This window comes from Bombina bombina, chromosome 6 (genome assembly GCF_027579735.1).
Source record: "Bombina bombina isolate aBomBom1 chromosome 6, aBomBom1.pri, whole genome shotgun sequence".
NCBI lineage: Eukaryota > Metazoa > Chordata > Amphibia > Anura > Bombinatoridae > Bombina > Bombina bombina.
The window spans coordinates 1,804,321-1,819,711 of NC_069504.1; the positions used below are offsets into that span (position 1 = coordinate 1,804,321).

Sequence of the window (15,391 nt, forward strand, 5' to 3'; positions counted from 1 at the left end):
GATACGCTCTTAGTATCTTATGTATTCACATTACTGCATGTGATATTTGAGAATATGTATGTCATTTAATGTTTATAGGCAGCTTTGAGAGCTATTATTACATTGTATCGCTATAATTAAGTTACCACAATAGATTGACTTTGTTACATAGTCACTCTCATTTTCCAATTTTATATATATTTCTTCCGTTAGAATTAGAAGTGTAAATATTTCTATTAGTTATCGTATTTATATACACTAACATCTTTTTATTGGATTGAAGTAATTGTTGCGCCACTAGAAACTCTCCTTTGATGTTTGTAGTTATTGTTTTCCCCTTTCCCCCAACATTTGGTTACTATAATTCTTTCTATCTGGTGATTAGTATATAGGGATTCTCATCACCTATGATAGGATTTCTAGGGCTTTACCTTTGAATATCACTTGGTTCTACATCTGGGTTGTATACAGCGCCATCCCTATACACATCTTTTCTACCTACATTATTTTCCCTAATAGGAGGCAGCAGGTTACACAACCCAGCATACCTAAATTGGTGTTCTTCTGTGTTGTTTGTTCTATCTAATATAACAACAACTAAATGTATCTGATACTCATCTTTTACATTCTTTATAACTTTTTGTTATATTCCTTGGTGTCCTCCAATGGAGGAATTAGAATATGGAAATTATTTTGATCCTAGTAAGAGATCAAGAAACCTAACAATCACTGAAGAAGTCTTAGAACATCAAGAAGAAATATGTACAGTTGATCCCAAACAACTATTTTTTGAACTAGGAAAATTAAGCTGCAAGCAGATCCTAAACTGGCATGATAGCAATAATCTAGAAAGGTATAATAAATATAAATTAATACAAAAGGGACTAAAACTAGAGAAAAAATCTATAATAGACAGCACTGAGGTGGAATTGCTAACTGAATGGGATACTGCTTTGGAGGAATGCTTTTTAAGATTTATAGATATTTTAATTAGATTCAGAAATAAGAAATTACAAACTCTGGGAGAACAGATAAAAGAGATTCGGGAAAAACTAAATCCCTTTAGAGGGGACGTGTATTATAGTGAACTAGACAAAGAAAATAAATTAAAGATTGAGAGATTTGACAAAATAGTAGAATCTTAAAAAATTTAGTAAATTTTAGAGAGACTATAATCTTAACAAAATAGAAATGGAAAAGAATGATGATGTGAACATTTGGAATGGTAATCCACCTAAGACTCCATATAAAGATGAGGATGTTTTTATTTGGTTGCAAATAGATTCACCCAACTTCTCAGTTAACCAACAATATAGGGAATTGAATGAGAGCATAAAAAATATGAGCACAGAAAACATGGATACAATCCAAACAGTAGGTGCGAGGAGCAGGCAGGTATCACATATGAATATTAATGAAAATAAAAATAAAAACAAAAAGAATAGTGATACCAGGAGGTTCTCAGATAGGAACCACCATAAATGGAGGAAACCGCGAGAAAATTCAGGTTACTACAATGAAAGATACTCCAATGGGTTTGATCAAAGAAGTCACCAACAATACAATAGTGATGGAAGATCAAACCAGCTCCATTTTAACCCAAGAGTGGGACGTGAAGAAAAATATTATTATAACAATCATTCTAATAATATACAAATAAAGGGCAGGGGGATACACTCAATATCCTAATTTCTCTTGAGGATGAAAATATTGACATCCCTAGAAGGATGGATGAGTCTCAACAATTGGAACGGGACAAAGTAACTCATACAGATCTGAAGCCAAGATCTACATTCTTTCTGGTTCATTCGAAAGGTAACTGTATACCAGTATTCTCAAAAATGGTACAGGAAGATTTCAATGCCCTGTGCAAAAATTATAAAATAAAAAAGGACAATATGGACAAAAAAGATAAGGAATTTATAAAAAACCTAGAGAAGGACAAAAACATCATAATTCGTGAAGCAGATAAGGGGGGAGGTATGGTAATTCAAAATAGAGAAGATTATCTTAGAGAAGCCTATTGTATGCTGTATGATGTGAACACTTACAGAAAACTTGTGGGAAATCCAACAAAGATCTATTTAACAGAATACAGATATCTACTAGATGATGCGAAACACCAGGGCATACTAAATGAGGAAGAATTCAAATACCTTAGGAATGATACACCTGAGGAAGAATTCAAATACCTTAGGTATGATACACCTACAACGGCGATATTCTACCATCTTCCCAAAGTCCATAAAAATCTGGACAATCCCCCGGGAAGACCTATAGTCTCAGGGATAGACTCCTTGACGTCAAGATTGTCTGAATACATAGACATCTTCTAACAACCCCTGGTGCCAACCATGAAGTCCTTTTTAAGAGACACTCCAGATACAATGGAAAATTTTTATAAAATCAAATGGGAGGAAGGCTACATCTGGGTAACACTGGATGTGAGTGCCCTTTATACCAAGATACTCCATGATAAGGGCATAAAGACATTAGATTATTGGCTAAAAATAAAAACATCTTTATCAAAAAAAACATCAGAGGTTTATACTAAATTCAGCTAAGTTTATTTTGGAAAGGAATTTTTTCTGTTTGAGGATAATTATTTCCTCCAAATAAATGGCATGGCAATGGGGACTAAGTTTGCCCCCAGCTATGCCAATTTGTACATGGGGGCATGGGAAGAGGAAACAATTTGGTAAAATAATGTATTTCTTCCTAACATAGTTATCTGGGGAAGATATATCGATGACATTATTTTCATCTGGAAGGGGACAGATGTTGACTTAAATACCTTTATCGAACAACTCAACACAAATGAATACAATCTTTCATTCACAGGCAAAAGAAGTACCACCAAGATAGATTTTCTGGACGTAATGTTCTTTCAGGAGAACCAATTTATACAAACTAAATTGTATAAGAAAGGCACAGATAGCAATGGCTATCTTCATGCCCAGAGTGGTCACAATCGAAAATGGATTGACAACATCCCAAAGGGACAGTATCAAAGAATTAAGAGGAATTATTCCAGAAAGGAAGATGTTGACCAGGAAGCTAGGAACCTCACTGAAAGATTTATAGCAAGGGCATATAATAAATATAAATTAAAAAACACTCTAGATAGAGTGGAGACAATGGATAGAACCAACCTTCTAAATACAGGTAAAACCAAACAGATACAGAGATCAGGTTTGAAAAATAATAAGGTTAACTTTATAACTACTTATAATGAAGGCTCTGTGGAAATCATAAATATAATAAAAAAGCATTGGAATATCCTGAAAAAGGACGATGTGCTTAAGGAGATAACGGAAACAGTACCCAGAGTGATTTACAGGAAAAATTTAAATCTTAAAACTATATTGGCACCCAGCTATTTAAAAGGAGATTCCGATGCAAAGAAGAATTGGCTAAGTAAATCTACAATGGGATTTTATAAATGCAATAGACGCAATTGTCTAGTATGTGAGCACCACTATATGAAAAGCAAGCCTAATAAGAAAATAGTGTCCACAGCCACTAAAAAAGGCTATGATATTAACACTCTTTACAATTGCAAAACAAAAAATGTTGTCTATTTATTGGAATGCGGGTGTGGCCTACAGTATGTGGGTCGCACCACAAGACCTTTTAAAAAAAGACTATCTGAACATCTGAATAATATAGAGGTAGGAGACATGTCCCACAACCTTTCGGCACACTATCTAAAAAAACACAACAAAGATTCAAGCTGCCTAAGGGGGACAGTGATTGAATTTATTCCTGAAAGAAGAAGAGGTGGAAATAGGGAGCTAGAACTACGCAGGACAGAGACTTATTGGATATATACCCTATTTCTTAGTCTAGTTCATTCCTCTCTGACATCTGTTTATGTGTTCTCTCTAATCCATAGCTTTGTCTAAGGGTACCCAAATTCTTAGAATTGTAAATCATTTATCTAATTTTAAGTATATTAACTGTATCCAAATAGCCTAATACTAATTGTGGAGCAGTCCCTTTATAAGAAAATTTATTGGTACAATATGAAACAAACCGCAGTTAATTTGAATGCAAGATGCACAGAGACTTCATTTATTATTATTTCTTCTAAGAAGATTCTTTAATAAGTGACTTTGAACTTATTGGCATTTTAAATATGATGTCCACCACCTATTAGTGGCTTCTATCAAATATACAACTAAGCACTTTTTTATTAAGATCTTATAAGACCCCTATCTGATTTATGATACGCTCTTAGTATCTTATGTATTCACATTACTGCATGTGATATTTGAGAATATGCATGTCATTTAATGTTTATAGGCAGCTTTGAGAGCTATTATTACATTGTATCGCTATAATTAAGTTACCACAATAGATTGACTTTGTTACATAGTCACTCTCATTTTTATATATATTTCTTCCGTTAGAATTAGAAGTGTAAATATTTCTATTTGTTATCGTATTTATATACACTAACATCTTTTTATTGGATTGAACTAATTGTTGCGCCACTAGAAACTCTCCTTTGATGTTTGTAGTTATTGTTTTCCCCTTTCCCCCAACATTTGGTTACTATATGTATTTATATGTGTATATATGGCTGTAAATACATATATACACATATAAATACGTACACACATATAAATATATATATATATGTCTGTAAATACATATATACACATATAAATACGTACACACATATAAATATATATATGTATTTATATGTGTATATATGTCTGTAAATACTGTACATATATACACATGTAAATACATAAATACATATGTACACACATATAAATATATATATGTATTTATATGTGTATATATGTCTGTAAATACTGTACATATATACACATGTAAATACATAAATACATACGTACACACATATAAATATATATATATGTATTTATATGTGTATATATGTCTGTAAATACTGTACATATATACACATGTAAATACATAAATACATACTTACACACATATAAATATATATATGTATTTATATGTGTATATATGTCTGTAAATACTGTACATATATACACATGTAAATACATAAATACATACGTACACACATATAAATATATATATGTATTTATATGTGTATATATGTCTGTAAATTCATATATACACATATAAATACGTACACACATATAAATATATATATATGTATTTATATGTGTATATATGTCTGTAAATACTGTACATATATACACATGTAAATACATAAATACATACGTACACACACACACATATAAATATATATATATATACACATACATACACTTATTTATCCATATATGTATATATCTCAATGTTAAAGCCCTTTGCAGTCATTTTTTTTCGAACTCCTGAGTCCTCGTATTTTTGAGCCCTTATAACCTTTAATAGCAATTTTAAAAATGATGTTATTATAAGTGTAACTGTACTTTTAAATGCAATTATAATGTTTTTGTGCAACTTTTTAGTTGAGTGTAACAGTTAACCAGAGCTCGGAAGTCTCGATAACACAACGCACGTCAAATTCAATTGCGCTCCAGTAAATATGTTTACATTTAGCCTGTAATACGCACGCTACTTCCAATGCATGCTAAGACCACGATAAACCCCTTATCGCTCATGCGCCATAGTTAGTGCACCCAAACGGCTAGATTACGAGTTGTGCGTTAGGGTTAAAAAGCAGCATTAGCGCTGCAGAATCTGTTGGCGCTCTACAAATAACCGATAATAATAATAATAAGTGTTGAGAGGTCCCAACGCTGCTTTTTAATGCCCGCTGGTATTACGAGTCTTGATGTTACAGGCTCACCGCTCACTTTTTTGGCCAGACTCGGGAATGCCGCAAATCCACTTACGTCAATTGCGTATCCTATATTTTCCATGGGACTTGCATAGCGCTGGTATTACGAGTCTGACCAAAAGTGAGCGGTAAATCCCCTGCTGTCAAGCCTGGTACCGCTTTAAAAGTCAGTAGTTAAGAGTTTTACACTACAACGCCATAGCATAAAACTCTTAACTAAAGTGCTAAAAAGTACACTAACACCCATAAACTACCTATTAACCCCTAAACCGAGCCCCCCCCCCCGCACATCGCAAACACTAAAATAAGATTTGTAACCCCTAATCTGCTGAACCGGACATCGCCACAACTATAATAAACATATTAACCCCTAAACCGCCGCACTCCCACCTCGCAAACACTAGTTAAATATTATTAACCCCTAATCTGCCTGCCCTATCATCGCCAACACCTACCTTCATTTATTGACCCCTAATCTGCCGCCTCCAACATCGCCACCACTATATTAAATGTATTAACCCCTAAATCTAAGTCTAACCCTAACCCCCCCAACTTAAATCTAATTGCAATAAATCTAAATAAAATTACTACAATTAACTAAATAATTCCTATTTAAAACTAAATACTTACCTATAAAATAAACCCTAAATAGTTGTTAACTATTTAATAACTACCTAGTTAAAATAAAGACAAATTTACCTGTAAAATAAAACCTGACCTAAGTTACAATTACACCTAACACTTCACTATAATTAAATTAATTACCTAAACTAAATACAATTAATTACAATTTAAAAAAGTTATCTAAAGTACGAAAAAAACACTAAATTACAGAAAATAATAAAATAATTACAAGATTTTTAAACTAATTGCACCTACTCTAATCTCCCTAACAAAATAAAAAAGCCCCCCAAAATAAAAAAAATCCCTACCCTACACTAAATTACAAATAGCCCTTAAAAGGGCCTTTTGTGGGGCATTGCCCAAAAGTAGTCAGCTCTTTTACCTGTAAAAAAAAAAAAAAGTACAAATATCACATCCAACATTAAAACCCACCACCCACACAACCAACCCTACTCTAAAACCCACCCAATATCCCCTTAAAAAAACCTAACACTAACCAATTAAAGATCACCCTACCGTGAGACGTCTTCACCCAACCGGGCAGAAGTGGTCCTCCAGATGGGCAGAAGTCTTCATCCAAGCTGGGCAGAAGAGGTCCTCCAGATGGGCAGAAGTCTTTATCCAGATGGCATCTTCTATCTTCGTCCATCCGGTGCGTAGTTGGTCCATCTTCAAGACATCCGACGTGGAGCATCCTCTTCATCCGACGGCCGACGACTGAATGAAGGTTCCTTTAAGTGACGTCATCAAAAATGGCGTCCCTTCAATTCCGATTGGCTGATAGAATTCTATCAGCCAATCGGAATTAAGGTAGAAAAAATCCTATTGGCTGATGCAATCAGCCAATTGGATTGAACTTCAATCCTATTGGCTGATCCAATCAGCCAATAGGATTGAGCTGGCATTCTATAGGATGTTCCAATCAGACAATAGAATGCAAGCTCAATCCTATCTTCATCCATCCGGCGCGGAGCGGGTCCATCTTCAAGACATCCGACGCGGAGCATCCTCTTCATTTGACATCTTCTTACTAAATGACGGTTCCTTTAAGTGATGTCATCCAAGATGGCATCCCTTCAATTCCGATTGGCTGATAGAATTCTATCAACCAATTGGAATTAAGGTAGAAAAAATCCTATTGGCTGATGCAATCAGCCAATAGGATTGAACTTCAATCCTATTGGCTGATCCAATCAGCCAATAGGATTGAGCTAGCATTCTGTTGGATGTTCCAATCAGACAATAGAATCATCCAATAGGATTGAGCTTGCATTCTATCAGTCAATCGGAATTGAAGGGACACCATCTTGGATGACGTCATTTAAAGGAACCTTCATTCAGTCGTCGGCTGAAGAGGATGCTCCGCGTCGGATGTCTTGAAGATGGAGTCGCTCCACGCCGGATGGATGAAGATAGAAGATGCCGTCTGGATGAAGACTTCTGCCCGTCTGGAGGACCTCTTCTGCCCGGCTTGGGTGAAGACGTCTCATGGTAGGGTGATCTTCAAGGGGTTAGTGTTTTTTAAAAGGGGGGATTGGGTGGGTTTTAGAGTAGGGTTGGTTGTGTGGGTGGTGGGTTTTAATGTTGGGGGGTATTTGTACTTTTTTTTACAGGTAAAAGAGCGGATTACTTTGGGGCAATGCCCCGCAAAAGGCCCTTTTAAGGGCTATTTGTAATTTAGTGTAGGATAGGGCTTTTTTTATTTTGGGGGCTTTTTTATTTTGTTAGGGGGATTAGAGTAGGTGTAATTAGTTTAAAAATCTTGTAATTATTTTACTATTTTCTGTAATTTAGTGTTTGTTTATTTTTGTACTTTAGCTAATTTTTTTAAATTGCAATTAATTGTATTTAGTTTAGATAATTAATTTAAATGTAGTGTAGTGTTAGGTGTAATTGTAATTTAGGTTAGGTTTTATTTTACAGGTAAGTTTGTCTTTATTTTAACTAGGTAGTTATTAAATAGTTAATAACTATTTAATAACTATTGTACCTAGTTAAAATAAATACAAAGTTGCCTGTAAAATAAAAATAAATCCTAAGCTAGCTACAATGTAACTATTAGTTATATTGTAGCTAGCTTTGGGTTTATTTTATAGGTAAGTATTTAGTTTTAAATAGGAATTATTTAGGTAATTGTAGTAATTTTATTTAGATTTATTTAAATTATATTTAAGTTAGGGGGTGTTAGGTTTAGACTTAGGTTTAGGGGTTAATATGTTTATTATAGTGGTGGCAACGTTGTGGGCAGCAGATTAGGGGTTAATAAATGTAGTTAGGTTGTGGCGACATTGGGGGTGGCAGATTAGGGGTTAATAAATATAATGTAGGGTTTGGCGATGTTGGGGGCAGCAGATTAGGGGTTCATAAGTATAATGTAGGTTGCAGCGGTGTCCGGAGTGGCAGATTAGGGGTTAATAATATAATGCAGGTGTCGGCGGATTAGGGGTTAATAAGTGTAAGATTAGGGGTGTTTAGACTCAGGGTTCATGTTAGGGTATTAGGTGTAGACATAAATGCATTTTCCCCATAGGAATCAATGGGGCTGCGTAAGGAGCTTTACGCTGCTTTTTTGCAGGTGTTGGGGGTTTTTTCAGCCGGCTCTCCCCCATTGACTCCTATGGGAAAATCGTGCATGAGCACGTTTTACCTGCTCACCGCTACCGTAAGCAGCGCTGGTATTGAGGTGAGATGTGGAGCTAAATTTTGCCCTTTGCTCACTTTTTGGCGGTTAACACCAGGTTTCTAAAAACCCGTAATATCAGCGTTGTCTGCAAGTGAGCGGTGAGCATAAACTGCTCGCTAACACTGCACAGCCTTACCGACAAAACTCGTAATCTAGGCGTTAGTGTGTACTGTTTTATATTTATATTTGTCTCTTTTTTTGTGGGTTTTCTCCAATTTGTATGACAGAATTTTTTATTTCTGCTCCAGCACCTGTCTATATCCCAGAGAGACATCAGTTCCACAGAACTAAAAGCTCAGCAAAGAGAGGCAGGAGCTTAAAGCTAAAAATGCCCCAACACCTTCCCAGGGATCCATGAAACTGGCTTTTTATATTTTGTTATCATTCATTCATTTGGTAGCTTAAGCAAAGATAGCTGTAGCTACTTAGACCAAATACATGGCTGAGCCTCACATCTGCATGGTCTGATACCACAAGGTCAGGTAACAGGAAAGTGACCAGCTGTGCAATAGGACATAAGGGATTATCATTCATTGTCAAGGAGAATCTTATAGGGCACAAACCTTCTTCATCACCATTATTACTCGGGCTGCTACCATGTTTCTCTTTTCTCTCATATATATCAAAAGAGAAAAAGGTGCAGACACATCCTCGTTGCAATTAAAGATGTTTATTGTATACAAAGTATATACATAGTATCCCATTGCTAGTCATACCCACAGGTAAAATGCTCTCATGTGTACCCCCAGAGCATGGACACACCACTTAGAAGAACGTACCTCCAGATCCTGCAAGCAGCTCCAATGCCATCTGAAAGAAAAAACAGGACAATAATCACTGCTGCAGCTATAATTTACTATTACTGTGCTATATCAGACCTCTGTATATTAGCTTCAAAACTCTACTTTATATTTGCCCTTAGCCAATCTCTGTACCCAAAATAAGCTCTATCCCATAGCCCCATAAACTCCAACCTAAACATACCCTAAGCCCTTCTTTGTACCCACACTAAGCTCTATCCCAAACCCCCCATACACTCTAACCTACACTTACCCTAAGCCTCTCTATGTACCCACACTAAGCTCTATCCCAAACCCCTCAATGAACTTCAACACAAATTTATCCTAAGCCCTTCTCAGTACCAACATTAAATTCGATTCCAAACCCCTCTATAAGCTCCAATCCAAACTTAACCTAAGCCCTTCTAAGTACCCACTCTAAGCTCTGTCTCAAACCCCTCTATAAATGCAAACCCTAACTTACCCTAGCCTCTTCATGTACCCACACTTACCTCTATCCCAAACCCCTCTATAAATGCCAACCCTAACTTACCCTAGCCTCTTCATGTACCCACACTAAGCTCTATCCCAAACCCCTTCATACACTCTAACCTAAACAGTACCCACATTAAGCACTATCACAAACCCCTCTATAAACTCCAACCCAAACTTACCCTAAGCCCTTCTCAGTAACAACTCTAAGCTCTATCCCAAACCCCTCTATAAACTCCAACCCAAACTTACCCTAAGCCCTTCTCAGTAACCACACTAAGCTCTATCCCATACTCCTGTGTAAACTCCAACCCAAACTTACCCTAAGCCCTTCTCAGTAACCACACTAAGCTCTATCCCATACTCCTCTGTAAACTCCAACCCAAACTTACCCTAAGCCTTCTCTGTACCCACACTAAGCTCTGTCCCAAATCCCTCTATAAACTCCAACCCAAACTCACCCTAAGCCCTTCTCAGTACCCACACTAAGCTCTATCCCAAACCCCTATATAAACTCCAACACAAACTTACCTTACCCTAACCCCTTCTCTGTCCACTACCCACAGTAAGCTCTATCCCAAACCCCTCTATAAACTCCAACACAAACTCACCCTAAGCACTTCTCAGTACCCACACTAAGCTCTATCCCAAACCCCTCTATAAACTCCAACCCAAACTTAACCTAAGCCCTTCTCTGTATTCACACTAAGCTCTATCCCAAACCCCTCTATAAACTCCAACACAAACTTACCCTAAGCCCTTCTCTGTACACTACCCACACTAAGCTCTATCCCAAACCTCTCTATAAACTCCAACACAAACTTACCCTAAGCCTCTCTCAGTACCCACACTGCACAAGTTAGCTGTGGAATCATCGCCTACAGTCAGAACCCCCACAAGTATCAGCAGGACCTGTGTCTTTTGCAGCTACATAGATATTTACATATCACATTAACATAGCAAAATAATGGCTGATATTTTACATGTCTTGTCTTGTTATTCTACGTGTTAATAATGGAACACAGATATTACTTTATCACAGATTTGTTTAGTTCATTGTATTTTAATAACTTTTCTATAATATTTCATGCATTTATTCTGAGAAGGGGTCTATAGGCTTCACTAAACTGCCCATGGCTGGCTCAACCATGGGACCAAGTGGGTCAAATGGACCCAGGCAGCACTTGACAACAGGCAGCACTGTCAGACTCAGACCACTTCTGTCCTTTGTCTTTGTGGGGGAAGTCACAGGCTCCCAGTAGCATAACCTTATCATGGACACAGAACTAATCATAGGCGACATTCAAGGTGCATCTCTTCACAACATTTCTTCCCATTTATTGCGAAATTGTGCATAAGTATCGTTGCATGCAGGTAGGCTGGCTTAGGAAGGTCAGAGGCCAGGCTAGTAGGTTGATATGATAATCAGTTACTACTCGGGGGCGTCATTGCATTCTGGGACCCAGGCAGCACAATACCTTGAGCCAGCCCTAACTGTCATAGAGGTCTATGGCACATAAAAGTTAAAAAACACAGCAAGCCTCAATATCATACAGCGAAGAAACAAAAAGTAGTGACACAGTATAGAGAGTGCCAGTTCTGTATTACAATGTGTAACAGAACTCCTTAATGCAGTAGAAATACATAATTAACAAGTGCATACTAAGCAGCCTATTTATTATTGTGTGAGTGGATCCGATATTGCCGATCATGTCCACTGCACATCGATAAATGCCGACAGCATACGCTCTTGGCATTTATCATTGCACCAGCAGTTCTTGTGAACTTCTGGTGCAATACCGCCCCCTGCAGATTCTAGCAGGGGGTGTCAATCAATCCAATCATATTTGATCGGGTTGATTTCTGGCGATGTCTGTCCACCGCCTCAGAGCCGGCAGACAGGTTATGGAGCAGCGGTATTTAGACTACAGCTTCATAACTTTTGGAGCTTGATAAATATGCCCCTAAGTGGCTGATTTATCAAGAGCTGAACGGCCCTTGATGCCCCTGTTTCTGCGTGAGCCTGAAGGCTCGCCGGAACTAGTAGTTATGAAGTAGCGGTCTTAAGACAGCTAATCCATAACTGGTCCACTGCCTCTGAGGCTGCGGTCTGCTGATTGACACCACCTGCTAGTGGCCGCAAATCTGCAGGGGGCGGCATTGCACAAGCAGTTGACAAGAATACGCATTCGCTGTCGGCATTTAGCGATGTCTGTCGGAAATGATACACTACAGTGTTTCATATCAGACAGACATTGATAATTCGCCCCTTACTCTGAATTTCAAGTAAGCAGTAGATTTTTTTCCTGACAAATGTATTTTTTCTCCAGCCCTCTGTATCATGTGACTAATCAGCAGCCAATCACAGACTAGTATACATATACCTGTGAGCTTGTGCACATGCTAAGTAGGATCTTGTTCCCCAGAAAGTGTGAATAGAAAAAAACTGCACAATTTGATAATGGAAGTAAATTGGAAACACCTAGATTACGAGTTGTGCGTTAGAACCTCTCAGCGCTGCTTTTTAACGCCCGCTGGTATTACAAGTCTTGCAGGTACAGGCTCACTGCTCACTTTTTTGGCCAGACTTGGAAATACCACAAATCCACTTACGTAAATTGTGTATCCTATATTTTCAATGGGACTTGCATAGTGCCGGTATTACGAGTCTGACAAAAAGTGAGCGGTAAACCCTCTCCTGTCCAGACTCCTACCGCATTTAAAAGTCAGTAGTTAAGAGTTTTATGGGCTAACGCCGTAGCATAAAACTCTTAACTAAAGTGCTAAAAAGTACACTAACACCCATAAAATACCTATTAACCCCTAAACCGAGGCCCCCCACATCACAAACACTATATTAAAGTTATTAACCCCTATAAAAAATATATTAACCCCTAAACCGCCGCACACTCCCGCATCGCAAACACTAGTTAACTTTTATTAACCCCTAATCTGCCGTCCCTAACATCGCCGGCACCTACCTACATTTATTAACCCCTAATCTGCCGCCCCCAACGTCGCTGCAACTAAATTAAATGTATTAACCCCTAAATCTAAGTCTATCCCTAACCCTAACACCCCCTAACTTAAATATAATTTAAATAAATCTAAATAAAATAACTACAATTAACTAAATTATTCCTATTTAAAACTAAATACTTGCCTGTAAAATAAAAATAAATCCTAATCTAGCTACAATGTAACTATTATTTATATTGTAGCTAGCTTAGGGTTTATTTTATATGTAACTTTGTATTTATTTTAACTAGGTACACTAGTTATTAAATAGTTATTAACTATTTAATAACTACCTAGTTAAAATAAATACAAAAGTAGCTTTAAAATAAAACCTAACCTAAGTTACAATTACACCTAACACTACACTATAATTAAATTAATTACCTACATTAACTACAATTAACTACAATTAAATACAATTATCTAAAGTACGAAAATCCCCCCCACTAAATTACAGAAAATACTAAAATAATTACAAGTTTTTTAAACTAATTACACCTAATCTAACTCCCCTAATAAAATAAAAATGCCCCCCAAAAATAATAAAAAGCCCTACCCTATACTAAATTACAAATAGCCCTTAAAAGGGCATTGCCCCAAAGTAATCAGCTCTTTTACCTGTAAATAAAAGTACAATACCCCCCCAACATTAAAACCCAACCCACACACACCCAACCCTACTCTAAAACCCACCCAATCCCCCCTTAATAAAACCTAACATTAACCCCTTGAAGATCACCCTACCTTGAGAAGTCTTGACCCAATTGGGCCGAAGTCCTCAACGAAGCCGGGCGAAGTGGTCCTCCAGACGGGCAGAAGTCTTCATCCAAGCTGGGAAGAAGAGGTCCTCCAGATGGGCAGAAATCTTCATCCAGACGGTATCTTCTGTCTTCATCCATCTGGCGTGGAGCGTGTCCATCTTCAAGACATCCGACGCGGAGCATCCTCTTCTTTCGACATCTTCTTACTAAATGACGTTTCCTTTAAGTGACATCATCCAAGATGGCATCCCTTCAATTCTGATTGGCTGATAGAATTCTATCAGCCAATCGGAATTAAGGTAGAAAAAATCCTATTGGCTGATGCAATCAGCCAATAGGATTGAACTTCAATCCTATTTGCTGATCCAATCAGCCAATAGGATTGAGCTGGCATTCTATTGGCTGTTCCAATCAGACAATAGAATGCAAGCTCAATCCTATTGGCTGATTGTACTTTCGACAATTGTATTTAATTGTATTTAATTGTATAGTCTGTGAATTCTTGCACATGCTCAGTAGGATCTGGTGACTCAAAAAGTGTAAATATAAAAGACTGTGCACATTTTTTTTAATGGAAGTAAATTGGAAAGTTGTTTAAAACTACATGCTGTATCTGAATCATGAAAATGTAATTTAACCTGAGTGTCCCTTTAACCCCTAAACCGCCGCTCCCGGACCCCGCCGCAACTCTAATAAATATATTAACCCCTATACTGCCGCTCCCAGAGCCCACCTAGCCTTACACTTATTAACCCCTAATCTGCCGCCCCCGCTATCGCTGACCCCTGCATATTATTTTTAACCCCTAATCTGCCGCTCCGTAAACCGCCGCTACTTACATTATCCTTATGTACCCCTAATCTGCTGCCCCTAACACCGCCAACCCCTATATTATATTTATTAACCCCTAATCTGCCCCCAACAACGTCGCCTCCACCTGCCTACACTTATTAACCCCTAATCTGCCGAGCGGACCGCACCGCTATCATAATAAAGTTATTAACCCCTAATCCGCCTCACTAACCCTATAATAAATAGTATTAACCCCTAATCTGCCCTCCCTAACATCGCCGACACCTAACTTCAATTATTAACCCCTAATCTGCCGACCGGAGCTCACCGCTATTCTAATAAATGTATTAACCCCTAAAGCTAAGTCTAACCCTAACACTAACACCCCCCTAACTTAAATATAATTTAAATCTAACGACATTAATTAACTCTTATTAAATAAATTATTCCTATTTAAAGCTAAATACTTACCTGTAAAATA

The 15,391-nt window shown here is 37.3% G+C and overlaps 1 protein-coding gene across 1 annotated transcript in view; it reads right to left on the minus strand.

Moving 5' to 3' along the window:
• TYMP (thymidine phosphorylase) overlaps nt 1–15,391 on the minus strand; it is a 470,962-nt gene that overhangs the window by 325,247 nt on the left and 130,324 nt on the right. The window contains exon 2 of the mRNA XM_053716294.1: nt 9,848–9,878. Within this exon, the coding sequence (XP_053572269.1) occupies nt 9,848–9,878 (31 nt within the window). The remainder of the gene's footprint in view (nt 1–9,847; nt 9,879–15,391) is intronic.